Source organism: Pyrgilauda ruficollis, unplaced genomic scaffold (assembly GCF_017590135.1).
Source record: "Pyrgilauda ruficollis isolate IOZ18807 unplaced genomic scaffold, ASM1759013v1 scaffold55, whole genome shotgun sequence".
NCBI classification, from domain to species: Eukaryota; Metazoa; Chordata; class Aves; order Passeriformes; family Passeridae; genus Pyrgilauda; species Pyrgilauda ruficollis.
The window spans coordinates 2,392,729-2,418,687 of NW_024527155.1; the positions used below are offsets into that span (position 1 = coordinate 2,392,729).

The 25,959-nt window shown below is 44.3% G+C and overlaps 4 protein-coding genes across 6 annotated transcripts in view; 3 read left to right on the forward strand and 1 right to left on the reverse strand.

The window, feature by feature from the left end:
* Nucleotides 1–796: 796 nt before the first annotated feature.
* LOC121360922 (vitamin D 25-hydroxylase) lies at nt 797–6,337 on the reverse strand. Its single transcript, XM_041481106.1, has 5 exons — nt 6,083–6,337; nt 4,325–4,466; nt 3,395–4,027; nt 2,056–2,385; nt 797–1,448 (listed from the first exon to the last, which is right to left on the reverse strand). Exons 1-5 carry the CDS (start codon nt 6,335–6,337, stop codon nt 1,273–1,275), a joined length of 1,536 nt encoding a protein of 511 aa, XP_041337040.1. The 3' UTR covers nt 797–1,272.
* An 8,310-nt stretch (nt 6,338–14,647) lies between these two features.
* Nucleotides 14,648–16,006, forward strand: LOC121360923 (collagen alpha-1(I) chain-like). The gene has a single exon (XM_041481107.1). It carries the CDS (start codon nt 14,648–14,650, stop codon nt 16,004–16,006), a length of 1,359 nt encoding a protein of 452 aa, XP_041337041.1.
* Nucleotides 16,007–16,037: 31 nt separating this feature from the next.
* On the forward strand, nt 16,038–21,158 carry CALCB (calcitonin related polypeptide beta). 3 transcript variants are annotated; one of them, XM_041481219.1, is made up of 5 exons: nt 16,038–16,089; nt 16,997–17,092; nt 17,389–17,520; nt 20,214–20,389; nt 20,685–21,158. In XM_041481219.1, exons 2-4 carry the CDS (start codon nt 17,007–17,009, stop codon nt 20,374–20,376), a joined length of 381 nt encoding a protein of 126 aa, XP_041337153.1. In that variant the 5' UTR covers nt 16,038–16,089; nt 16,997–17,006; the 3' UTR covers nt 20,377–20,389; nt 20,685–21,158. The 3 variants fall into 3 exon arrangements, with proteins under 3 accessions (XP_041337153.1, XP_041337154.1, XP_041337152.1); XM_041481220.1 differs by having other exon boundaries at nt 20,217–20,389; XM_041481218.1 differs by lacking the exons at nt 20,214–20,389; nt 20,685–21,158 and adding an exon at nt 18,323–18,857.
* The window catches only part of INSC (INSC spindle orientation adaptor protein), a 143,786-nt gene continuing 138,220 nt past the window's right edge, over nt 20,394–25,959 (forward strand). The window contains exons 1-2 of the mRNA XM_041481108.1: nt 20,394–20,569; nt 21,996–22,108. Coding sequence (XP_041337042.1) covers nt 20,394–20,569; nt 21,996–22,108 — 289 coding nt within the window. The remainder of the gene's footprint in view (nt 20,570–21,995; nt 22,109–25,959) is intronic.

The window sequence follows — 25,959 nt, forward strand, 5'->3', positions numbered from 1 at the left end:
TCAAAATAAATGAAGTATTTCTCCTCAGCATAAGCTGCAAACATCAGGTCAGCAGACAAGCACCAATTCCTGCCTTTCAGCTTTCCTGCAGCTCCATGTTGCAGCACAATCTGTGTAAAAAGCCTGGTCAAACATTCAGCCCTGGCCTTCAAATGCTGCTTGCTTGTTTTGCTCTGAACCCTGTCCTGAGGCCCTCTCTCCCTACACAGAGGGGACTAAATACTGTGTTTGGAGCTTCAGCTGCTCCTGCAAGGTCTGCAGACACAAATCTTTATCTACCAACAACCACGAAGCATGAGATGGCAAGAATAATAAATGAAGCTGGCAGAAGTCAAGTGTAACCCTTACACCTAAAATTTGTTCTTAAAATTCATTTAAAATCTGTTTCTCCCCATCCTATTGCACTTGCCCTCCCCAGAAAGTCCTCCTCTGGTCAGAAGGGTGAGCAGTTTATCTTCTTTACTCGCAGTATAGTTGCATGTGACTCTGGTAACACAAATACTGGCTTTTTCAGACTATTTAAGCAGAGATTAATCATTACATAGTACTTTGTATTGGGAGGCAGTGGAGGACAGGGGTCTGGAAGTGCAATATACTGGAGAAAAAAAAGCCCTGTGACTGTCAGGGGTATGGCAATAACTCAACACTTTGTGTATGATGTTAAGCGAGAAGCAAGCCATAAAAGGTCCTAAAAGTGAATTCATGGTTATCTGATTCCCTAGAAAATTATGACCAACTGGGAAGATAGGGCAAGGAAAAAGAAGAATAAAATGCTTTAAGAGACAATCTGTTTTTCAAGGCTGGCAAATATAGTTTATTCTTGGTTACAGATATTTAAATAGATACCTTTTAAAGTCCCTTTAGCTATGAAAATTTAATGGTTAATTATAAAGAATGGTTTAACTGGAATAATGTAAATGATATTTCCATGGATGAATTCAAGCACAAACATTTTGAACCATATTCTCCCATGCTTATGAAAATATCCTCTCAAAGTACAATGGCTTGCTAAGTAATTAAATATTTAAAGACTGTATCAGAAGTTAGTCAATACAGTCTTCTGGAGTGAAAACACCAGGATGTGTTCCACACCTTTGGTTCAGTTTTTTTTTTTTTCTGTGAAAACAGAGTTTAAAAAAAGTAAAAAAACAAACTATCAGTCCTTTAAATTTTTGTTATTCTGGCTTGAGCACATTTAGGAATAGAAGGCAAAGTGGATCCTGAGCTGCAGCTTGGAGCACTGTGCTCCCCCTGCCCAGCTCAGCCCTTCCTTCACCGCCTCTCGGCGCAGACGAGGTACGGCTGTGGCTGTAGGGTCATCCCTAACCTGGGCTTCAGCTCTGGGATCACTCCATGAGGGAAATGCAGGTGAAACCGTTGTAGCAACGAGGTGAAAAAAATAAACATTTCCATTCGAGCCAGCTGTTCTCCAAGGCAATGTCTTCTTCCTGAATTGAAAGAAAGGTTTTAAAAAGGTTTAAGATGCCTTCGGTCACATTTTCACTCTTACGATGAATAGGAATGGTCATTTCTGTGTTCTAGGAGTGCTCTGTGAAGCTGGTGGCAGTATTTTGTAAGAAGGATAGGTGATACTTACACTAAGAAACTGATTTTAGAGAATTTGTTGCTCACAAATGCCATTGAAACCAATTCTGTCAAATTGATTTAGATAGACTTCTTATTTACTGTATCTTGTCTTGAAGCGCCAATCTAGATGGAAAGTGCTTGAAAAAATGACACTGTGAATTTTAGCCTTTTCCCCCTGCTATTTTCTTAATTACATCTACTGCCAGTCATTATTAACTGGCAATTATTAGAACTTTGTAAGCAGGATTTTTATTAGTTTATATATAAAACTGAGCTCATCTATATAAAAGACGTTATGCTAAAATTTGTTATCTCCAGAGCACATTATATTGAATATCTTTAAATTGAATTATATTGGATATCTTTAAATCAGAACTGAGGATATCATTCTGTCCATTTATTTCCATCCCTTACACTTTACACATCCCTGGATTTGTGAAAAGGAACAGTGGAAGGAATTGCTCTTACCTAGGGAAAAAGGAATAAAAGCATCTTTCTTGACAAACTGCCCATTACTGTCCAAAAACCTCTCAGGAAAAAACACTTCGGGATTGCTCCAGTATTTTTCATCAAAGTGAACAGAGTAGAGGTTGGTAATGACTGTGGTGCCTCCAGGAATGGTGTAACCACGCACAACAGTGTCTTTGGAAGTAGCATGGAAAATCCCCAGCGGGACTATGTTACAGAACCTCAGCACCTCGTGCAGAACAGCCTCGGTGTAGGGCATCTTGCACTTCTCTTCCAAGGTGGGCATTTTGTTTGGGCCAATGACAAGATCAATTTCTTTCTGAACTTGTCCTGTCAGGAATAAAAGCTGAGGTTTATTTTGTAATAGCCTTTACATTCTAATTTCAGCTAAAATATTTGTGTATACCATACATTTTAAAAGCATACTGAAACATGATATACCTTATACAAAAAACAGTAGCTCACAAGTTTTTAAATTTAGACTCTACTTTCCTATCCATGGCTAGCCTTATTATCCCCATTCTGAAGCAATGGTGAAATCGATATTAGAGTGATATTTTTTGGTCAAAGTACCAACAGTAACTTTCCAAGTTATCTGGGCCTCTCTTCTTCCAAATCCTGGAAGCCCCAGCTGAACCAAGCACTGCTCAGGTTTCGGCAGGAAAAGTGGAGGCAGTGAAACCAGAAATGTGACTCTTCACTTCTGGAATCCAGACTTCTCCTGACAGTGTCTGGGCTAACACTCAGACATCTATTGCTGTCTTACTTCACAATGACTGTAACACATCTTTTTATTTTTAAATGCCATTTCTGGTCTTCCAAAAGCGTAAGTATTCCTGTCTATTATATGTAAATCTGTTGTGAACTGGGGAATATAAGATAAAAAGAATTGTACCTAAATTGTTACCACAACCTGATTTACATTTTTGCTGACACCTGTACATTTTTAATTTAGTTTATTACCTTCATATTTAATTACATTTTCTTATTATTTATTAACTACATAGATTAGTATATCTGCCAACAACAGATCATGCATCACAATGCTAAACCTAAATATATTAGAAATACTTAAAAGTATTAAAGCTTCATAAAAATGTCTTCACAAAATAATATGTTAAAATTTTACCATGACACTTGACTTTTGATATCCTCTTTGTCTGCATTTAAAACAAGCTTTCCACCTCTGGCCGTAGTATATTTAATAAATGACACAATAGAATAATATATACAAAGCTTTTTTTTGGTGATGATTATGGATCAATGCACCACTTTGAAAAAGCATTTTAAATCTGCAACAGGAAAGTGAATCAGTTCCTCAAAATGTCAAAATTCTTACCTTGAATGTTTGGATAAAGAGCCATAAATAACACTGCCCATCTTAAAACATTTGTTGTGGTTTCTGTCCCAGCTATGATGAGTTCTCCAACAGAGAAAATTAAATTTTCTCTTGAATATGTAGACTCTGGGTCGTTTCCATTGCAATCCATCTCATCTAAATATGCATCTACGAAATGTCGAGGTGACTGAGGCTTCCTATTTTCAGAGACACGTTCAATAAGCTCATGAAGAAACTCATAGACTTCAGCTGCATTTTTAAACAGCTGCTGGTGTTTCCCAAATGGCAAGATACCAATCCAAGGAAAAGCATTATATAAAAATACAGAAGCACTAGCAGCTAATTCAATGTTTTCACTAAAAATCTCAATCATGTGCTGAAATTCTGTATCTTCGTATGTGAAACGTTCTCCAAAAATAATCAAATTAGTAATGTTTGAAACAGCATTTGTTATCAAGTGCTTAAGATCAAAGGGTCTGCCTTTGTATGTATCAATGGCATCAAGAAAAAACTGAGATTCTTCTGAAATTTTGTGTTCAAAGGACTTTTGACCATATCCAAAAACTCGAAAGGTATTTACAGCTAATTTGCGGTGTTCTGTCCATCCTCTGCCATATTTACTGTTCAGTAAGCCTGAAAAAATATTTTGACACAGTATTTTATGCAATGTATTTTTTGACACAGTATTTTATTTTTCTTCCCCCATAAGATAATGTAATTATTCAACAAGACAAAAAATGAGACAAAATATTTTGGACGTCTTGCTATGGAACATAGTCCACGAGTGACATTCCTTTCCAAATAATATCTTTACAGAAGCATCAAGTATTTTATGAAAGGACATCAAGTAGAGAAAATGGCTAAAGCAGATGCTTCATGTCATGTATGGGCCAAAAGTTACATTTTTATACAAAAGAGATTAGCACTCACCTCCCATGTTTGTCAGCTTCTTGAACAAGGGAAGAGACGGCCTGTCTGCAAAAATTTCACTTTGATGGACAAGGCATTCCTTCACTGCATCGTAGCCATTGAGCACAACAGCAGATATACCCCCGAGGTCAAGGCTGAAGATCTTTGGGGGAAGAAAAAAAAGGAATAAAAAGTGTCAAATGCTATTACAACCCAGTCTGGAGAACAAGGAATGAAAAAGTGAAACGATGCTAAACGTCAATGTAAAATGCAGAGCTGAATAACCTTCAGCAGGGCACACAGGTGGCCAGAGGTGGGACAGGTGTGGCATTACACAGGAGAGTCTCATTAACAAAGCTCATTTGCTTTGTTAAAAGATTAAATTAATTAGCCCACACTACATTCTGTGCTTTGCTGTGCACCTGAAGAAACCAGCCCTCCAAATTAAGGACTGGGGACACCTTCATGTAGTCCCTAGAGAGGAGTGAGAGCCAAGGCGACAGCCAACAACTGAGAGCAGAGCCCAGCTAGGCCCAGCTTCCCTTTCCACAAGTGGTTAGCACAAGATGCTTTGGAGAAAGGCACAATACAGCCTGCAGAAGCCACATACAGAATTAAAAAAAATTAAATCCAAATCTACATTTTAATAATTAAAACTGAGCCTAAACCTGACTCCTTAAATCCCTTTCCATACATTGCCTCGGTGTTAGAAATCTGTATTTTTACCATTGCAAATCTTTAGACTTTTCTTCATGTCAAAGCTGGTGACCTCCACAATATGAAATTGTGTTATCCTAATTATACATTCTGTGACAACTGGGTTGTCACCCAAAGGGTTGTCAGGCACTGGAAGAGGCTGCCAGGGGAAGTGGTGGAGTTGTCATCCCTGGAGGCATTTAAAAGCTGTGTAGATGTGGCATTTGGGGACATGGTTTAGTGGCAGACTTGGCAATGCTGGGTTAACAGCTGGACTCGATGATCTTAAGGGTCTTTTCCAATCTAAATTATTCGATGAGTCTATTTTATTTTAGAAAACTTGGTATTTTCACTGCTATAATGGCTCTTCTTTTTTATGTGTCAAGAAGACACTCCTGGTATATTTCTGCACACCATCTGTGAGGTTTTTATACTTTGGTCTAACTTATTGATCTTTATTCCTGTATCATACATGATTTTTTTTTAAACCCCTTTGACTGTATTTTTCCAGAGTCCTCCCAAATCCTAATATGCTGTTTCCCTCAAATTCTACAGGATTCTTTCTGAGACCAGATGACTGAAGCTCCATACAGCATTCCAGGCAAGTAGAAAGCTTGCTTTATTCGACAGCACATTTCCTTCTTCCTATTTCCATTCTACTTGTCCTAGTACTTTGCTTGAAGAACATTTACTTTTTTTTTTAATTACCAAAATACGCTAGATCTATTTGGGAGTTAACTTTTACGAAGCTCGTAAGAGATTGACCGCTTAAAGCTGGCTGATGGAAAGAAACGCTCGATATAGAAGAAAGTAAAAAAGGGGGGAAAAAAAAGAAAAGGGAAAAAAAAGAAAAAGGAAAAAGATTAGTTTTTACAAAGTTAGGCTGGAGGGCTGTAAGTATCTCAAACACCGCGCTGAAGGTGCTTTGAGGCACGGTTCCGCCGGAGCCCTGCGCTCCCGGTACCGCCGGGGCGCTCCGCCCGCCGCCTCCTGGGCAGGGCGGCAGCTCCCGGGATCGCCGTGCCGCGCCGAGCCGTGCCGGGCCGGCCCTCCCCGCTCCCGCGGGCCCCGGGGCGGCGGTACCTGCCCGTGGATCTGGCTCTGCCGCCGCAGGTAGACGTGCGGCTGCTCGGCGCCCAGCGCGGGGATGTTGCCGAGCAGCGGCAGCCCCGCGGGGCCGGGCGGGAAGCCGGGCGGCCGCCGCTGCTTCAGCAGCTGCCGCACCACCAGCGCCAGCAGCAGCGCCGGCACCGCCGCCAGCGGCAGCAGCCAGGTGCCGCTGCCCGCTGTCGCTGTCGCCGCGCCCGGGCGCGTCCCCGGCTCCGCCGCCACCCGCATCGGCCCCGCCGCCGCCGCCGCTTCCTCCTCTCGTCCCCGTCCCGCCGCCGAGCATTGGCCCGCGGAGGCTCCGCCCAACGCGTCAGGGGCGCTTCTTCTTCTTCTTTTTTTCTTTTTTTTTTTTTTTTTTTTTTTTTTTTTTTTTTTTTTTTTTTTTTTTTTTTTTTCCGGAGCAGTACCGAGCTGGTCCCTCGGGGTTTGTGCAGTGCCGGAGCGCAGCGCTGGCTGCGCGCTCCGCCCGCCGGCCGTGGCAGCTGCGCGGGGGGACCGGCAGTTCTCTCAGTTCTCTGCTCCGTGTTAAGTCTCTCTAGAATCGCAGCCGCGCAGTTTGGAGATCACAGAATCACAAGGTTGGAAGAGACCTTCAAGATCATCGAGTCCAACCTGTTCCCCGACACCTCAACTAAACCATGGCGCTAAGTGCCACATCCAGTATTTGTTTAAACACATCCAGGGATGGTGATTCCACCACCTCTCCCGGCAGACCATTCCAGTACTTTATCACTCTTTCTGTGAAAAACTTTTTCCTAGTATCTAAGCTCTATTTCCCTTGATGCAGCTGTAGACTGTGACCTCTGGTTCTGTCAGTGCTGCCTGGAGAAAGAGCCCAACCCCACCTGAGCACAGCCACCTTTCGGGGAGCTGTAGAGTGATAAGGTCACCCCCGAGTCTCTTTTGCTCCAGGCTAAACAACCCCAGCTCCCTCAGCTGTTCCTCACAGGGCTTCCTTACCAGCCCTGGTGTTCCAAGCCCCTTACCAGCCTCGTTGCCTCCTCTGGACACGCTCCAGCGTCTCAACATCCTTCCCAAACTGAGGGGCCAGAACTGGACACAGCACTCAATGTGCAGCCTCTCACCAGTGCCGAGTACAGGGGAAGGATGACCTCCCTGTTCCTGCTGGCCACACTATTCCTGATCCAGGCCGGGATGCTGTTGGCATGTGTTTCCCAGGCACGCTTTGGGCTTGGGGAGCCTTGGGCCAGTGAAGCCTGCAGTGATTCCCTCTGGCAGATGTGTTCCGGACGGATTTGTGGCAGCTCCAGGTGCGATGCCCGTGATTCCCGTGCTGTGCAGCCCGGCCTGGGCTCCTGACCCGGCCACGGCCCAGCCAGACAGCAGCAGGAAAAGGTCCCTGTCCTCGCAGGCAGCATGGGTGAATGTCCCCAGCCCGTGTGACCGAGCAGCACAGAGATCACACATTTAACGTGCAAAGTTGTTGTCACTTAGTGGGATGATGGCTCAGGAGCAAGGGCTTGAGTTGTAGAGGAGGCCAAGATCCATAAGGCAGAGGTCGGAGAGCAATGTTGCTGTGCCATGTGGCATTCTTGGCAAGACGCTTCATAAACAAACCCAGATTTGTTTCCATTCATGTTGATTTTGTTATTACCTTACTACTATTTTACACCAAATTTTAGGAATAACAGAAGCATTCCTGGCCCATTACAATTTCTGTGCCACGTGTTTCTAACCTGGGATGTCTTTCTTGTTGAATTCATCTTAATAGCTGTACATAGATTTTTAAGTACATTGATAAGATCTAAACAGATGAGGAATTTATGCTGATGGAGCTCATTAATGACCTGTGTCAATGCTAGCGTCCTGTATCAAAATCTTACCAAGTTTGACAGAATACAAAGAAGTGAGTTCAGCCCTGCTGGAGGTTTATTTTGTTCATTCTTCTTCCAAGTTATTTCTTCATCCTTTATTTCAGTGTGATACTGCCCGGTGTCTTATTTGGGTCATATCTGCAAAAAATACCATTATTTTCAATGCCAGTGCCTAAAGAATTCTCACCAAAGATTCAGGACCTCAGTTTGGCTCCAGTCAGAGGAAGAATGAAGAGAAATTGCTAAGGAGTAAAGTGAGATGTGCACATGCTTAAGCATCTGAGAAAACATACGAAGATGTACTATTGCTTTTATTTTTGCAGCTTATCTTCAATGCTCTGTTATTGAAGTGTTAAATACACAAAGTTTTAGATGATCATGATTTCCACTGCATCCGTGTAAGAGAAGAAAGGTAATTAACAGTTTTGGCAGCAAGCATTTTGAAGGGGGAAAAAGGGAAAAAATAGTATAGGAAAGACCCAATAAGAGGGGGAAAAAGATACAGAAGAAAACTCCAAACATTTGACTAAAAGGGAAGGATTAGATTTGTAGTGGAGGGAAAGCCAACAATATTTGACAAATGTCTTCAAGCAGAGGAGAGAGCAGTCAAAACTGACCTTACCAGAGTGTTTGAGCCGTGGGGATGGACAAGAGACAGTGATGTTAAGCACTGTAACAGAGGAAGGGAAAATGAAGAGCGTGATTGCAGAAAAATAAAATCCATTTTGGTCAAGCCAAATGCTAAAAGATAGTGAGTCAACCAAGATTAAAGGTCCGAGAACCTCTAAAAGATGCGTGATTAAATGGAGGTAAAAAGCAGCAGCATGGACAAAGATGACTGAAATTTCTCAAAAGTAAGTGATAAATAAACCCTTGTAGACAGAAGAAATCACTTAAGGATGCAGGTTTAGGGATGCAAGACTCCAACTGCTGTCCAAGCACAGGATTCCTTGCCAGTTTCTGATTGATCTTTTTATTTTTTAATTTTTTTTTTCATTCATTCATTCATACATTCATTCCTTCAGAAGTGTGTGGGCAGCTTATGCTGAATTGCTTGTTTGGGAATGTTTTACTCATCTTAATCATGGATGATCAAATGAGCAAACTTACAGGATGAATAAAGGTTTTTTTATTTCAATTATAAAAATGATGGCCGAGTAAAGAAACCCATTAAAGCATGTATCTTTATTAAATTCTAAAACATTCTAGTCATCAAATTTTACAATTACTTTGCACTGGAAATTCTATAAGCAGAAGTTGGAGTAACAGGAAATGATTGTGTTCCTGTCCTCTCAGGAAAATCAGAAAGCAATTATTTGGCTTTGTATTCTTTGACTACACATACTTATATATAGCTTTGACTTTTGAAGAAATATACTGCCAGGTGTGGCTGTTCTCTGTATAGCAATGTTAAGATCTTGATGATAACTCTGGGGAGAAAAAATAAGTTTTTTCCAAGTTCCATTAAAATACTCACAAACTTGTATTTAGCTCCAACTTTGAAACAGGCTCTGGTTTTCTTATTCTTCAGAGTTGACATTGTAGCTGGAAAATAAGGTAAACCTTTATCAGGTTAAAGTGTTTTCCATTCCTGTAGTAATGTCTCTTGTCCAGTGAAATAATGACATGATTTATGAAGTGCAGGAAAACAACTTCTTTATAGACAGATGTGTAAAGGTTTTGCTCCTTGTCTTTAGTGGTGGACTAGGGAAAAGAGAGAGATCTGTACATATATATGTGAATCAGGCATGCTTGTCATGAAAGAAATTCATTTCACAAGCCCACTGACAAGTTTAGACTAATGTGCAGATGTTATCTATTACACTCACAAAGCTCTTTTTAACCTATGTCATCATAGAGAATGATCAACTTCCATGTCACAATTATCTCCTGAGCCAAGCCTGTAATGATGCTGGTGCTTTACAGATTATCTAAAACAGAAAAACACATCTGATGTTTTCCCTTGTGAATCTGGTGATTGGTTGCTGAGAAAATCCTCACCTTTTCCTTCAGTCACATCCTTTTCTTTCATCACAGTCCTACTCTGCCTAAACATTTCATGTCTGTCAAGCAGACTCAGAAGACTGGAGACTGGCTTAACTTGAGAAATAGTTTTGGCATGTTGTATTTGCTGGTTCTTTCAGAGTATACTTAGGTCAATTCTATGCATAAATTTAGAAATTCATTGTTTTAATTGATGGTCTCATAGGACTATGGGTTCCGAGAAACTCTGCTGAAAGTAGATTAGCAAGTATCACGTTGTAATAGCCTTTGCCTTCACAAGCTGTTTACCAGCATATAAGGGCAGAAATCTTTTTCAGCCCCAAATTTCACTGAAGGCAGAGGCTAAATCAGTGCTGTAGGACCTAACAATGTCAGGACTCTGCATGGCTCTGGGAGGGACTGTGGAAAACTCTGAGTTACCCTGTGGCTTAATCAGACCTCAGTACTGGCAAGACAAAAGGATGAAATGATGACAGGAGGACTTCCACTCTTCTAAAATCCTGTAAACAAGAAGCAAGGATTAACTTGAGGGCTTGAGAAACAGTTTCTCACCTTATTTTCACTGACATGCTCTGACAATATATAAGATAGTATCACAGTACTTGTGCAAGCAATGAAATCAAAGTTTTATAACCGTGCTGTTGTTTAACAGGATTAGTTTTCTGTTCTGAGGTGTTTTTTTCAACTGTCATTTTACCTGCAGAATGCAAAAAAAAAAAAAAAAAAAAAAAAGAGGAGTGCAAGTCAGGGCTGATTTTGAAACATTTTCAGGGTGAGGTTTTCCTCTGTAGCGCATCCCCTCAGTGCTACCCTGGTAATGCTGCAAGTCTGACCCTGCCTCTGCTGAGTGTGAGGGGCTCTCCTTGTCAGCCTGCTGGAGGTGTAGCTTGGGACAGAACTTGAATTGTGCCAGTTGTCAGAGGGAGGGAATGTGTTTCCAGGTGGCAGGAGAGGGCTGGAGCAACCTGCTCGGAGGCTGAGCTGTGCTAAGGCAGGACAGAAGGTGACAAAGCCACAGCAAACGTCCCTGTGGTCTGCCCCTGCTGCCTGGCCAAGCAAACCTCAGGTCAGGACAGTGTGGCCCAGTCTGGTTTAAAGGATTATTCCAAACTGGATTTTGAATATATCGAAGAAAATTGCCACAGAACCTACAGAATCTTTTGGGGGTTTTGTGTGATAAGAAGATTTCAAGGAGATTAAACCAATGCAACCCTGATCTTTGTTTAAAATACCTGTCATAAATCAGTCTTGGAGCTTTTCTAAGGCATTTTGGAGGAAAATTTGCTTCCAGAGTGATTCATAGATTTTTCACTAATTAGCTCAACAGCAGTTCCACTTTCTCAAAAGCAGGCACTGAAGCAGCCTAAATCCAGATTTAATGTCCATTAAAAAGGAAATGCTTTAGTGTTGGGATTTATATCAGTGTTCTGGTTCTCAGGAAAGTACTGCATTTTTATAAAAAAGAAGCTCTTTTTTTTTTTGGGCCAAATTCAAACCAAACCACAGGATAGATTGGTACAATATTATTTATGTGGGTAAGCTTGATGTGAGCTTATGATAAATCTGAATATGGTTTTTCAGAGACTGTGGCAGCAGGATTGAGGAAATAATTTGACCAATTAGGGATGTAAGTTTTGCAAAACCAAATGCCTACAAAAGTTATAGTGTTGCTTTCAGAGTTTAAGCCATTCTCCAGCTTTTCAAATTATGGTGTCACAGAAATTGGAGGAGAAAGGTATGAAGAGAGCAAATGTAATGGATTGTGTTCCTTTCCCACAGCATCTCACCTATATGTGTCACTCCTGACAGATGTTAGAGTAACATGCCATGAAATCCTCCACTGAAAGAGGTTTCAGTGCCATAACTGAAATGCAACTTATTCTTGCCTGTCATTAATCTCAGTTGTAGAAAGCTTTTCTCAAGTGTGGAGTCTCCTTTGTTGCCCTTCAAGACTATAGTATATAATATAGTACCAGATTGCAGATTGTTACTGCTTCAGGACAAGTATTTATATTTTTGTTATCACCTTTCTCCATAGTCTTTCCTTCTGTTACGCTTCCCTGGTCTTTGAGCTTGTTTCCCTAAATCCTTATATGGGATCTCTGATAATCCATACTGGCATTTTTCTGGACTTTCTCCAACTTGCCCAAGTCTTTTTGGTCTAGACCTTATCACAAAAAGTAGAGTGCAAGGATTACCTCCCAGGCCTCAAACAAGACACTCCTGCTAACACACAGCTTGCTTTTGCAGCAGCACAACCCCATTAACTCTGGCTTAGTTTGTTTCATTTTCTACAGAACGATGGGTTACAATGAAATGTTACAATGAAATGTTAGAATGTTATCTCTGCACACCTTGCCCCATCTGGCTTGTAGAGCCTTCTTAAGGAGCAGTGAAGTGACTCCCCAGGTTCTCCTTGTAAAGAAAGAAATCAAAAAACTGTGATTTTTACAGTTGGCTTTATCATAACTTGTCCTTACCTGAAAGATCTTGAGTAGCTGTTATGAAGAATAAACTTAGAGCAGAGACCTGAATCACACTCACCTCCCTCATGGAGAATTTACTGTGTTTGTGGATCATGGCATCATCACTGCCTCCCCTTTCATTTTTGTAGGGTCCACTTTTCTCTGACATGAACCAATCATGGAAATGAAGATTTTACCTGTGCAGCTCACAGTCCTATCTTTCTTGAAGAATTACATTTAAATATTGAACAAAAATTGCACTATAATATATAAATGCAATATTTTTGTTTACCAGCATCCTATCTGATAGCATTTCAGAACTTCACTACAGTATCTGTGTGGCTTCTCAACATAATGGCAATATTTACAGTAGAAAAAATGATCACTCTTTAAAATATATTGGTTAAATGATATCAAAGAGTATAATATTGTAAGAAGTTGCATTTAGTGTAGAGAAAGTCACTATAAAATAGCCCAGAATTTTCTTATTCTCTACAAATTAAAACAAATTTATCTGAAAATGATATTCCTTTTACTTGGAGCTGGGGGTTGCATTAAACAATCTGATTTCTTGAAATAAATAAATAAAAAGAATCCCATCATTCTGAAGCTTTCTATTTAATCTGCTTTGAATCTATACCCAGCACTGAAAAAGGCAGAAAAGTCCCTTGGAACAGATTGTTTCAGTAAATGTCTCACTTTCTTAGTGCAATGCTGCAAAGTACCCCTCTCTGCTAGATTTTCCATGAACGTTTAACCTCTAGTTCTGGATTTATCAAGCAACAAAAGAACGTCATCCTGTGAAAATCCTCTTTTTTACAGCTTCAAAAATAGACAAACTGGACAACTGCCCTTCTTCTCCATCTCATGTACAGGAGAAATTTGCAAAAAAGAAGATATGTTTGGGGAGAGCAGATGACATATAGCTAAGGGGGAGGGGGGAAATCGGACAAGCGTTCCAGCTGGGAGTCCCTCCATTAGCGCTGGCAAGGAGCAGCCGAAGTGCCTGCCAACATCCAAGTGCTACATCATCTCTACGTGCACAGGAGTGGATCTATTGGCATTCGTACCTGTTGGTTTAAATTTACACTCCTTCCTGTGAAAGCTTAAAGTAGAAATGTTGGCACCTGAAATCCTGTAATCACCGGCTCCAGCCCCGGACCGAGCCACACTGGCAGGAGAAGGGCTTGAACTGACTGCAATCAGCCACAAGGCAAAATTTAGCTTTTTCCTCCCAGAAGGAGGAAACTGAAATCTGCTTTTACAACAGAATCGTCTGGGATTTTATTGTTTTAACTTTAATCACGGGAATAGTCTATATGGACACGGAGTAAATAATTCCCCAAAGGAAATGGGAACAATTAACTCTTAGCATAGGAAGAGAAAAGGAAGAGTGAAGTTAGAGAAATATCAGACTGGCAGCCCAGTCATTTAAGTTCCTGCACTGTAATTCTGTTGGTGTAACTGTAGAAATCATATTAAAACAGCAAAACAAAACCCGAGCCATTCCTTTAGGTGCTGCCTAATATTTGTAAATGCATCCTCAGAAAAACTACCTTAAAACCAGAATAGGAGTCGTGAAAACTGAAGAGATTTTAAATCAAATACTTAGACTCCTTCTCCCGGGGGATTCCCGTGGTGAGCATACGTGCGAGGGAGCTGCTGTTTAAAACGAACTTTCAAATCTGGCAGAGCGGGGCGGAAGGAGAAAGCCTTCCAGGGAGCATCCCCTCCGCCACCGCCTCGAGGGCTGCTGCTCGTGAAGGGCTACGAAGATGTGTTGGGGTGGAGGGGGGATCAACCCCCCCAAAAAACCCCAAAAAACCCCCCAAAAGTGTTTCGGGTTGTCACTTGGAAAAAAAAAGCAGAACCCAGACCCCAAAACCCAGAGGGTTTTGTAATTGTCGTTCTGCAAAACGAGGGCGGCGAAGCGGCGCAGCGCCCGCCGGTGGCCGCTCCGCGCTGGGAGGGGACGGGGCGCCCCGAAAGGCGGGTGGCGATGGACACGGCCATCCCTCCCCGGACGGCAGCCACACGCCAGGGGTTTCTGTATGTTTGTGGTTTTTTTTTTTTTTTTTTTTTCAAACTTCCCATCTAAAATCTCATCAACAAAACATCACCCGCCCCGCGGCTCTCCCCACATTTATCCATCTCTCAGTGAACACACGGCTCCTGCCGCCGGGAGTGACCCTGTCATCGGCGGCTGCAAAAACATAAACGAGGAGCCCGCCGGGATGCTCCCAGGAGCGCTCCCCATCCATTTGAGCAGCGAAACGCGCCATCCAGCCGCGCCGGTCACCCGCTCCCTGCGCGGCCGCGCACTGTGCGCGGGGCTCTGCTCGCCGCGGTGTCACCGCCGGGGCCGGCGACAGCGGCACAGGCCTCTCCTCCCACCGCAGCCGCCGGGAGCTGAGAAGCGCTGCAGGGGAGCGAGAGCAGGGGCGGGGACGGGCGGCGCCGCGTCGCCCCGGGGGTCCCGAGGACGGTGGGGGACCCTGCGCGTCCCCGCCCGGCGGGCAGCCCGTGTGCGGCGGGGCTGCCGCTGCCGCCGGGCTCGGCGAACGCCCGGCGACTTCGGCCGGGCAGGAGAGGCGCTCCCGGTCTCTCGGGGCGCGGTGGAAGCGCTCTCTCCGCCCAGGCGCGGCAGAGCATCTCTCCCGGGCCGCTTCTCCCCCTCCCCGCGGCCGCTCCGGGCGGCTGCACGCTGTGTCCCCCCCGTGTGGAGTGTCCCCGCCCCCGCCGGGACGCTGCTTGCTGCGCCTGGGCAAACACCCGCCCGGGCAAACATCCTGAGGGGCAGGTGCTGCCGTGACAGAGGGTCCTCGGCGGGTGATGCATGGGCGGCGCGCAGCTGCCCGGTAATCCCCGCCGGCGGCGCTCAGCGCCGGGCAGTGCGGGGGCGAGCCCCGCTTCCCGGGCGCGGAAAGGCGCTGCACCTGCCCCTGAAGTTGTGCGACGGAGATGCTGGCGATGCTGACAGCTTCCTCTCGGAGCGCGGAGTTGCTCCGCGGCCCCGGCCCGGGGGGGCGGTGCGGGCGCCCGGCAAGGCAGAGCACGGGAGCCGCTCGCTGCCGCCACGGGGATGCTCGCAGGTGCCACTTGTCCCTTGCCCCGGTGAGGAGCGGCGGGTGCCGCCGCCAGCGCTCCCTCCTCTGCCGAGGTGTGCTCCCCTCGGGCAGCGATCGGCGCTGCCGCCCGCCGTGCCCCTGCCCCGCTGCACATCCCACCGGTGCGGAACCCCCGCCACCCACACGCGGCTGCTGCTGTCGGGGCACCGGCAGAGCGCCGGGTACGCCCGGGCTGCGCGGCGGCCACCGGGGGAGGGCGGGAATTCCCGGGGAGGGAGCGGCCCCGCTCTGCAATGCGGTCCCACTGCTGCAGAGGTCGCCACGCGGGAGCGGTGCAGCGGCAGCGGCCCCCCCGCCCCGGCCGCGCCGCGCCCCGCGTTTTTTGTGAATGGGACCCTCAAGGAGCGGGCCATGACGTCACCGCCGGGCCCAATGGAGGAGCGGGCCCCGTCGGGCGGCCGGCGCGGTGATTGGCTGGCGGGCGCGCGCGGGCGCCCACGCAGGCGGCGGCGGCGGCAGGTATAAAGGGGGCGGCGGGCAGTGCGTGACACCGCGGATCGGCGGCGACACCGGCACCGCGCCCGCTCCTGCGCTCCGCTCCGCACCCGGTAAGCGCCGCGCCGCGGCTCCCTGCGCGGGGCTCTGGTACCGCCCTTCATGGGCTCCTGTACGCGGGGCAGCGAGAGCCACGGCGGCGGGGACAGTTCTTCCCCGCTCGGGCGCTTCCTCGCCCCGCCGATGCGGCGTGTCCGGCCAGGACAAAGTGCTGCGGCAAAGGTCACGGCCGGGGAGCCGCGGGGAAGAGGGGCATCCTTTGGAAGTGGGGTTGTGGTTCCCGTCGAGTACTGGGAGCTGGCAAAAATGAGGATGATGTGGTGGTTGTGATGTGCTCCTTGGAGTGCAAGGCACTGATGTTGTGAGAGAGGTGTATCTGAAATCTTAAGTAATAGATATTTTTACAGATTTTGTGCTTGTGGCTGATTTTTGACTTATCCTCTTCTCTGGTTTCAGAGTAGAAGTATTTATTGAAATTAAGCTACTTAATTCTTAGTGTGATCTGAACTGGGGTGTTAGTGTGCTGGCTGGCAAGAAGCAAGCAGCTTCAGGTAAAGTGCTAACAAGGGCACTTGGTTCTCAAAAATGTTAAACACTTATTTGTTTTTCCTTGTGATTTGTATCTGTCCATGTCAGACACACAGTCTGTGACATTGTGTGCAGTAGTTAGAGGGACATATTTTCTGCCAGTTTGAGGAAAAGTGATTAAGTTGAATGCAAATAGCTGCAGGTCTTAAAAGCCACATTTTTCTGCCCTGTAATAGAGCCAAGCTATAATAAAATTTTGAGAAAACTAAAGCACAACAGCAATAATCAAAATAAACAAAAAGGTGGATTTAAAATATAATGCGTTTCATATTTGTGCTACTTGTGGCTGGGAGGCAATGACCTCTTTAGTGGAACTTGCAGGATTGAGAGGGTTGGAAAACAGCCATTGCTTGATGTACCTCTTTGTTGTAGAGAGGAAATCATGGTTATGCTGAAGATTTCATCTTTCCTTGCTGTTTATGCCTTGGTTGTGTGCCAGATGGACAGCTTCCAGGCAGCCCCAGTCAGGTAAGAAGCTGGTCCTGTTGCTGAGTGCTCTGTCTGAATGGCATGAAAATGCTTAATATTCTTGAGAGGTCCAGGAGGGAAACAGACCACGGTGAAGGAGAAAGGTGGCTGCTGCTTTTTGTGCTGGGGCGTTTTGATTCCATCTTTAAACCGCCCAAGGCTGCGCGTGAGGACAGCGCATCGGGCTTTGCACATTCACACCCTGAAAGGCACTGTCAATGACACACAGCCTGCCAAACCCCTCTCTCTGCAGCACTCTGGGGTTTACTCACCCTGTTTCCCTTGCCTCTGCCTAGACCTGGCTTGGAGTCCATAACGGATCGAGTGACTCTCAGTGATTACGAAGCTCGCAGGTTATTAAATGCGCTGGTGAAAGAGTTCATACAGATGACAGCAGAAGAGCTGGAGCAAGCCTCCGAGGGGAACAGGTAAGGACTGCAGTCCTGGGTACCAGAAAAGCAATGTGGGAATGTTATATGTTTGATATTAAGCAAAAAGCCATTTGGGCAGACTCTCTGCAGGTCAAGATCTTTCTGTTTTCTTGGGATTGTGGCTAACTGGTAAAGGATGATACTGCAGTATCATCCTAGTGTTGGTGTCAAGGGAACAGCTTCTATCTAGTTAACCTGCCTCTATCTGTCTCTTCTGAAAGTGGAGGGCGATTTGAGCTTGAATGAGTAGGTTGTGTTAAAATATGGCAGCAAAAGGTATGTCTTCCCAGTGGGAGTGTTAGGGCATTACTCAGTCACTCTTGGATTCTCTGTCGTGCAAGTGCATGCTGTTGTAAGGCATGGAAAGTCCCTGGCAGGAGGGATGTGTTCCTCCTGATGCACGCAGCACCACTCTCCCTGGGACCAAAGGCATGCAGGAGCATTTGCATTATCCTAACAGGATTTGCATTGCAATGCATGGGGATGGATGAGACACTGAACAGCATGCGGGATATGGGGGAAGTTCAACTTCCTGACCTCTGACTGTATGAGCATCCAAAAGGCTAATGGACTTGCTTGTCAGCAAAACTGGATTCATTAACAAATGGTGTTTTCCTTCTGACTGCTTTCGTATGGACTTGCCTTGCATGGAATGTGATGTGGAGGGTTTGGATTTATTTTGAATGAATTTTTAAGTTTCTTAACGGTAGATCTTGTATGCAGGGAAGAAATGCATGAATGTGCATGCTTGAGGTTACTCTTCCTTTGGGCATGTTTTTATTTTTTTTCCCCCCTGCAGCCTGGATAAACCCATTTCCAAACGCTGTGCCAGTCTGAGTACTTGTGTGCTGGGCAAACTGTCTCAAGAATTGCACAAATTGCAAACTTACCCTCGCACTGACGTCGGGGCTGGAACTCCTGGCAAGAAACGGAATGTGCTGAGTGACCTGGAACATGAACGCTATGCAAACTATGGGGAACCCCTAGGAAACAACTAGACATGCTTATTTCTCCCCCTTTCCCTTTTTTAACCTGATGCATGTGGATATAACTTTGATTGCTAACTTTGCTGTGTTCTTTTGATTCTGTTTTTGACAGAGAATGTTTGAGATGGACCTAATGTTAGGAAGACCGAGAATATAACATGCATACCACACTAGGGGAAAAAATAAATAAAAATGATCAGCACTGCCTTGACATTCCAAATGATTTTTTTAGACCTTGATTAAAAAAAAAATCTTAAAAAGTTTCTTCATTTCTGGCTGCTAAATGTACAAGTAGATTCTTTTGTGCTTACCCATGCACTTGTTCAATAAACCTATTTTTCTATAAGGGTTAGATTTTCTTGGTTTAACATTTTGATTTAGAATGTGAGATTTCTAGATAAGGTTAGAAAAATTTTACAACTTGTCTTAGTGTTCAGGAGAGGCAATGCTAGTAACTTCTAGAAAAGTTCAAAGAGAGCTTAAAGTCAAAGTTCTACATATAAATTGATACGTACTGCTGTAATCAGGCATGCATGCAATCCTGTTGGTAGGGATCCTGAGAAGCAAAGAAATCAGGAAGGCTCATACATACTCATTCTAACAAACTAGAAATGTAATCCTGTTTAAAATTGGGTACTGAACATGTCCAGGTAAGAATTTTGTGGTCTTTTTATTTTCTTATTTTACAATAGGTCTTTGCTCTATTTTTAAAACTTATGTACCTTTTAAAATATTTGTGTTGATTTGCAATTCCCCTACCTTGTCTTGCATTAAGAGCCAAACCCATATTTCTTTACAGTTCTGTTACAGCACTGCATCTATCTTGTAATTAGAGGCCTCTTTTAAAAACTTGGCATTGATTGTAAAAACAACTCTTCATTGTTAAAATTAATAAACTGCCTTGTGATGCTTAGCTGAGAAAAATCCCTCCTACTGCAAGAAAAACTCATTGCTTTAGTAGGAAATTCTTCAAGCAAGGATTGTGTGAATGCATATTCCTTGAAGTTCCCCATCTAGCACAACTCTTGGCTGTAGGCTGAATTGTGAGCGGAGAACTAATACTGTCACAGTCTGAACTGCCCCATGGTGAAGTTCTGTAATAGACAGAGGTCTAACTGGAGGAAAGAGAGGTTCTCCCATTCCCACTAAGCACCTGGAAGCAGTGTCTTTGTGTGTGGTTCACCTCTGAAGGCAGCTAGTCAGAGTCACTGGCAGAGCTCCTGTAGTGACCAGTGATGCTGCAATTCCATGTGTTTTCTGGCTGTTGGGGAGCACAGGTGTTGGAGTGAGAAGTGAAAAATCTGTGTTGGCTGCTGCCTTTCAGGAACACCTCAAGCAAAATACAAATGTGAGCTTTTGGAGGAGGAGGAGGGGGTTGTTGAAATTCTCCAGATCTGAACCTCCTCAGTTCCTTACCATGGCCATAATGCCTGGCTGGAGGCAGGCAGTAGCCCAGGTGTGGCTGAGAATCTGGCCTGGATTTAGTCTTCAGTCCAGCTCCTTTTATAAAGTGAGTCTGAAGCTGAGAAAACCATGAAGAGGCTTCTTTTAGCAGTTATAATCTGTGCACAGAAGCTGCATGTGCCTGCTGCACAGCCAGCCTACTTTTAATCCTGCAGCAGAGCCTTTGCTAGCCATAGTCATGTCTCACTGCGTGCAGGGTTCATGCTGCAGGAACTAACTCTTCCTTTTCCTCCTGAAAAGCAGTGTAACAGCACAGAAGAGGGCCTGCAACACAGCCACCTGTGTGACCCACCGCCTGGCAGACTTCCTGAGCAGGTCAGGGGCAGTGGGCAAGAACAACTTCGTCCCAACCAACGTGGGCTCCAAGGCCTTCGGCAGGCGAAGAAGGAGCGTCCAGATATAAGGAGCTGAACACGGTAAATGCACAGCACCAAACAGGGCCTGGGGCATCACCGGTGTTTGAGTTGTGTGGGGGGAATACCAGACCTGCAGTGGTCACCTCTGAGAAGAGAGGGGGACTCAGAGTGTGAAAAGAAAAAAGATGTGACAGATAGAACAAAGATGTGTACAAGAGTTTTTGGAGATGTTCTGCTTGGGTAGCCACCTTCACAGTGCATTAACTAAACACAGCAATTTGGTTGGAATTGTTTGCTTGTTTAACACTAACATTTCATTATCAAGTATCAGTAACTCTGCTGTTCTTTATTACAGATTGCAATGAAACTGAAAACTCGACTTTAATTTCTAATGGAAGCAACTCTTCTTCATAAACCAAGACCACCAAAAAGATTAATTTTTCATCCTACTATTGAAAATGTTTTATTTAATACAAATGAAAACACTTCTGTTATGTATAGTAAAAGAGAATCTAGTTATTAAAGTTAAATTATTGTATATTCTTTTTATATGCAACTCTATTTCAAATAAAATGTGACGGCATCTATTATTTATTTATCTTCCAGCTTATGTGATCCATGCTATTTATCCTGGCCCTACTGCCAAATCTCGGGGATTATACTAAACTGCTGCCTGGCAAGGCATATGTGTATTATACAGTGTGCTGTGCCTTGATGTAAAACACTTAACTATCCTGATTGTACAGTATGTTTAAAAAAAAAAAAAGAAATCACTTCAGTATTGTATTACTTGTGAATTTACGCAAAATTAAAAAAAGTATTTTAGATACACTTGGATTGAGAAACTGATTTTTCATTTGGACATGCTTCTGAAGATATGTGGCACCAAGCCAACATCACTGCAGATCAGCTAGTCCATTGATCTGCTCTAGCCTTATTAACTATAAATACTAGGGTTTGGGGCAAAAGTTCAGAACAGAAAGAATAGATGCTTTATATATATATGTTAAAAAAAAACCCAAAGGAACCAAATGACACCACTTAGACTTCTGCCAGAAAAATAAGATGAAGCCACAGGTACATCTAGTAAAAACTTGGGGCTACATTTCATTGTGTAGTTTAAAACGAAATCTTTTTATACAGGCAATAGTTCAGATGAAGCAGCCTGACATCCGCTGTAGATTTTTGTGTAAAGTCAAAAAAGTGAAGTAGGAAGAGAAAGAGAAGCTACAGAAACGTACATTTCTTTGAAGCAATCCTGAGACAGAGTCTATTTAGGGACCAGGGATAAATAATTAGAGTGAGTGGAGAAGAGGGTAGCTGGATCCATTCCATGGACTTCTAAGTGGTGCTGCCAACTTCCTTCTCAAAGCTGCTGCTGTTTCAGTTTAGTAGCTGAGTCAGATATTTGTTTAGATTTGTTTCGTGCTTTACAGCCTGACCCTAAAATCTGCTTCATCAATTCAGATGAATCCCAGAATGGGTGAGGGAAGAGGCCACAGGGCACCATGTGGTGCCACCTCTCTGCTCCAGCAGGGTCATCCTGCAGCACAGAGCACAGGATTGCATCCAGAGGGTTCTGGCTTATCTCCAGTGAGGGAGACTCCTCCTCGTTGTGCAAAGCAGAGGTGGAGGTTCTCACGCTGTCTCTGTGTCTCTGCTGCAGGTGTCACAAAGAGGAGCTTGGCCAGCCTGGTGTGGACAGTGAGGCCACCCAGGGACTTCCAGTCCGTGCTCGTTCCTGGCTGCGGGTTCACTCCTCGGGGAGCAGCAGCCCTGGTAAGTCAGTGTACAAAGCAGGCCTTGTAGGAGATGAACCCCTGCACTGTCTTTGTGCAAGGATCTGCTTGGGTTAGGCCAAACTGCCAGTTTTTGAGTATGTAAGTGTTTGTTGCTATGTTTCAGGTGTTTTTCCCCATTTTTCTTTACACAAAGTAGGGGTCATAGGCTGGGATTGCCTGGCAGCCTCAGCAACACCTTTCCCTGTCACTGCCAATCCTTTGGGCACAGGTGGCCACTTGTTTCCTTTGTTTCCTAATACAGCACTCAGCTGTTTAATCTTTTCCAAGACAGAATGTTAAGTACAATTATTGGGGTGAATACATGTATTTTAGTGATTCATATTAAATAAGAAGCCAGGCAATGCCCATAGGCCCCTTCTGGCTTTAAAGTCTAAATGGTCAGGCAGTTTATTTTTTCCCATTTACAGCCATTCTCTGCTGAGAGACACCTGAGGCTCTGCATAATTGAATGCCAGCTGTATATCCATCTAATCTAAAAACTATTAGTCCCTCTTTTCAGTTTAACAAAGTTATGCAAGGGATTTCCCCAGACCAACACTGTACACCACAGCACAAACCTGACACATAAAACACTCAAGTAGCCTTGGTGCTATATCTTGTCCTGGGTATAGGAAAATTGTGTGAAACTTTTGATACATGGTTTTTGTGCTGATTGTTTTTTTTCTTTTTCCTTAGGAAGAACTAGCTACCTTCCCACCTCAAGATTTATTCCTGTTATATCTTCTGTCTCATTTCTCCTTAGGATCTCTGTGTGCACATCAATGCAATACACTGAGCAGTACATATCCCTGTAAAGGAAAGAGGGTTGAGCACTAAGGAAGCAAGGGGGAATGCAAAAAAACTTTTCCGTGATGTGAAGGGATAGAAGCCCTTCACCACAAAACTGAGATGCTCAGAGCTGTGGAAGAAGCAGATTGTTATTGAAACTAGAGAAAAGCAGAGTTGTAAACAGTAATATTTTAAGTAAAAAATTGATAGTTTTATGGCAGTAAACATGGTAGAAGGAATTGCAAAGCTGCTAGAAGATTGTTAATGTCTTTGACTGACTGTGAAAAAGTGGAAGAAATTGCTTCCATTTTAAAAAGGTACTGTTCTGGGTAATATTACCCAAACTTGTCAGCTCTCAAGTAAACCCCAAACTTCTACTCCAGGAGAAGAGCTATTTTGGAATTAGCATTTAAAAAGGAAAAATATTGTTTTTAGTGTATTTTTCTTTCCATTTTAATACATTGCCATTCTAAGAATACTTGGAGCTGGTGGAAAGTGTAACATTGGTGCAGGATATGTGAGTGACACCAAACCCAAGTTACTTAGCATTCAGTATTCATGCACTAGTGTCTATGTTCTTGTTTATGAGGCAATATCAGCCTGACTGTAGTTTGGTTCTAATATTTTTAGATGTCTGTGTGTGTTTCCTTTAACTACTAAGTTTTTTTTTTTTTGGGGTTGTTGTTTTTTTTTTGTTTTTATCTGCTTGCAAATGAAGTCTTGGGAGAGTACTTTGCGAGCAAAAGCAAAACCAGGAGAAATTTCTGAGAAAGAAAGGGGACAGGTGGTGGTCTGCTCCTAGAGCTGACTCAGTTTTTGATTCAGGATCATTCACCCGGACATTGCTGCCCACACTGATAGAGCATCATTTTGAAATAACCCAAGTGGACTTCCACTGTGGCAATTTTTTTTTTCCTTCTGTTAGTGAAATTTAATTCATCTTCCTGAAAGCTTCCATTATCTGCAGTGTGAGAAAGGAGCAGAGCTAATGTTATTGCTTCTGACACTGAACACTGCCAAAAGCAACTTATATCAGGCAGTAGTAAATTTTGGTATTGGTTATCTAATCCAGCATTGTCATGTCTAATTAGCAGATTGAACATCTCTAAGAGGTGAAGAGTTTAAAACATGCTGGAGAGTTCGGATCTGTGCATTTTTTCTGGGCTGAACTGTCTCAGAACAGGTGAATACTTATTAGAGATAAACTGGGTGCTTCAAGCCTGGCTTCACCCAGGTTGAGCACTGGCAGCTTGGTTCCAAACTGTTCACAATCACTGCCTCTGGCAGGCAGCTGAAGGCTGTCCTGGCAGCTCAAAGGGCTCAGCATGGAGCACACCTTTGCTGGTTTCTTTACTGTTCTAAAAGGCTCCACATCCTTTCCCTGTTCTCCACTTTGGATGCTCCTCATGCCTTCTAAAATTATTTTCTGCAGAAAATGTCCAAGGAGTATAGTACCCCTCTTTTTTCTTTTTTCTTTTTTTTTTTTTTTTTTTTTTTTCCACAGAAAGGAAATCATTCCCATTTCCAAATTACACCTGGCATTGTCACACTTTCTCTGTGAACTTTCCAATCTCTGTGAGATTTCTGATTCAATGGAGTAATCAGAATCATTGCAACATTTATCTTTTTTTTCTATTCTTGGCTTCACCACAGCTCTTATTTTCACCAATTACTCTTTTGGCTGGGGCTGAGCTGTGATCCCAGCTAAATTATTAGTGTCATCTCCACGAAAGCAAATAATTGCCTTGCAGTCTGAGAGTGAAGCTCGAGTGCTTTAAAAATGGAACAATTTGTGTGATTTCCAACGGTGGGTGCGAGGCAGCCTTGCCTGGGAGCTGCCTGGCAGACCCCCCAGGTGTCCCCCTGAGAGGCCACCTCTCCCTCCGGAGCACAGAAGGGGGACAGGACAGCCAGGTTTGCAGTCACTAGCTCCTCTCCTCCCCCAGCTGTGTGACCCAGGATCTGGGTGTGCTGGAGAGTGCCTCCTCCTCCTCCTCCACTTCTGCCAGGGCTGATGGAGGCAGCAGGCTCGTGGCAGGACCTCTGGAGACTTGGAAAGAGGAGCTCATGCTGGAGCAGGTCTGTTGGGAGGACTTGTGACCCCATGAGGGACCTGTGCTGGAGCAGCCTGCTCCTGAAGGACTGCACTCTATGGAAAGGGAGCAATGCTGGAGCAGTTCATGAAGTGCAGCCATGGGAAAGACTCACACTGGGAAAGGTGGAGGACTTTCTCCTGTGGAGGGGCCCCTCTCTGGAGCAGGGGAGGAGTGTGAGGAGTCCTCCCCAGGAGGAGTAAGGAGCAGCAGAAGCAGCGTGTGATGGACTGACCACAGCTGTCATTCCCCAGCACCCTGCACTGCTGGGAGTGGGGACAAGGTAGAGAAACTGGGAGTAAAGTTACACCTGGGAAGAAGAGAGCTGGGGGGAGGTTGGTTTTACTTATTATTATTTAACTGTGACGTGATTGTAATAAATTAAATTGATTTCTACAAGTTTAGCCTGCTTTGCCCATGCCAGTGAGTGCTGAGTGATCTCTCGCTGTTCTTATCTCGTCCCATGAACCTTTCATTATATTTTCCCTCCTATGTGTAGCTGAGGGTGGAGAGTGACAGAGTGAATTTGGTGGGCACCTGGAGTCTAGCCAGGGTCAACCCACCACTCTAAAGGAACATAATCATGAGGCTATGTGGAGCCTTTATAGTTTTTTTGTAGCTTTGCAAACACTTAGAATGTCCAAATATATTGTGTCAGACACATTAATTTTCACGTTATTCTGCTGACATGCTTGAAGGGCTGTTACAGGTCTTCACTGTCTTTTGTTGTGGAAGGAGACAATTATTCTAGTTAGCATATGTTCCTAAAATAGTTGACTAAATAGTTTATAATTCCATTTTTATCTCATGAAAGGACCATGATTTTATGTGGAGCCATATCAAAGTTGTTATTTGTAGTGGGTAGGAATGGCCTGTTTCTGGAAATGAATTCCTGGAAAGTGCATCAGGGGAAGGATGAAAATCCTTGTAGTTCAGTGAATTCCATGTGTACAGGCAAATTTTACTT

Bases quoted from the DNA above. Each gene is read 5' to 3' on its own strand.
- LOC121360922 (XM_041481106.1), bottom strand. From the start codon at position 6,337: ATGCGGGTGGCGGCGGAGCCGGGGACGCGCCCGGGCGCGGCGACAGCG. The intron at 4,467-6,082 runs GTACCGCCGCCC...CTTCCCCCAAAG, and splicing joins AGAGCCAGATCCACGGGCAG to ATCTTCAGCCTTGACCTCGG. The intron at 1,449-2,055 runs GTAAGAGCAATT...CTTTCAATTCAG, and splicing joins TTTTATTCCTTTTTCCCTAG to GAAGAAGACATTGCCTTGGA.
- LOC121360923 (XM_041481107.1), top strand. From the start codon at position 14,648: ATGCTCCCAGGAGCGCTCCCCATCCATTTGAGCAGCGAAACGCGCCAT.
- CALCB (XM_041481218.1), top strand. From the start codon at position 17,007: ATGGTTATGCTGAAGATTTCATCTTTCCTTGCTGTTTATGCCTTGGTT. The intron at 17,093-17,388 runs GTAAGAAGCTGG...GCCTCTGCCTAG, and splicing joins TTCCAGGCAGCCCCAGTCAG to ACCTGGCTTGGAGTCCATAA. The intron at 17,521-18,322 runs GTAAGGACTGCA...TCCCCCCTGCAG, and splicing joins CAAGCCTCCGAGGGGAACAG to CCTGGATAAACCCATTTCCA.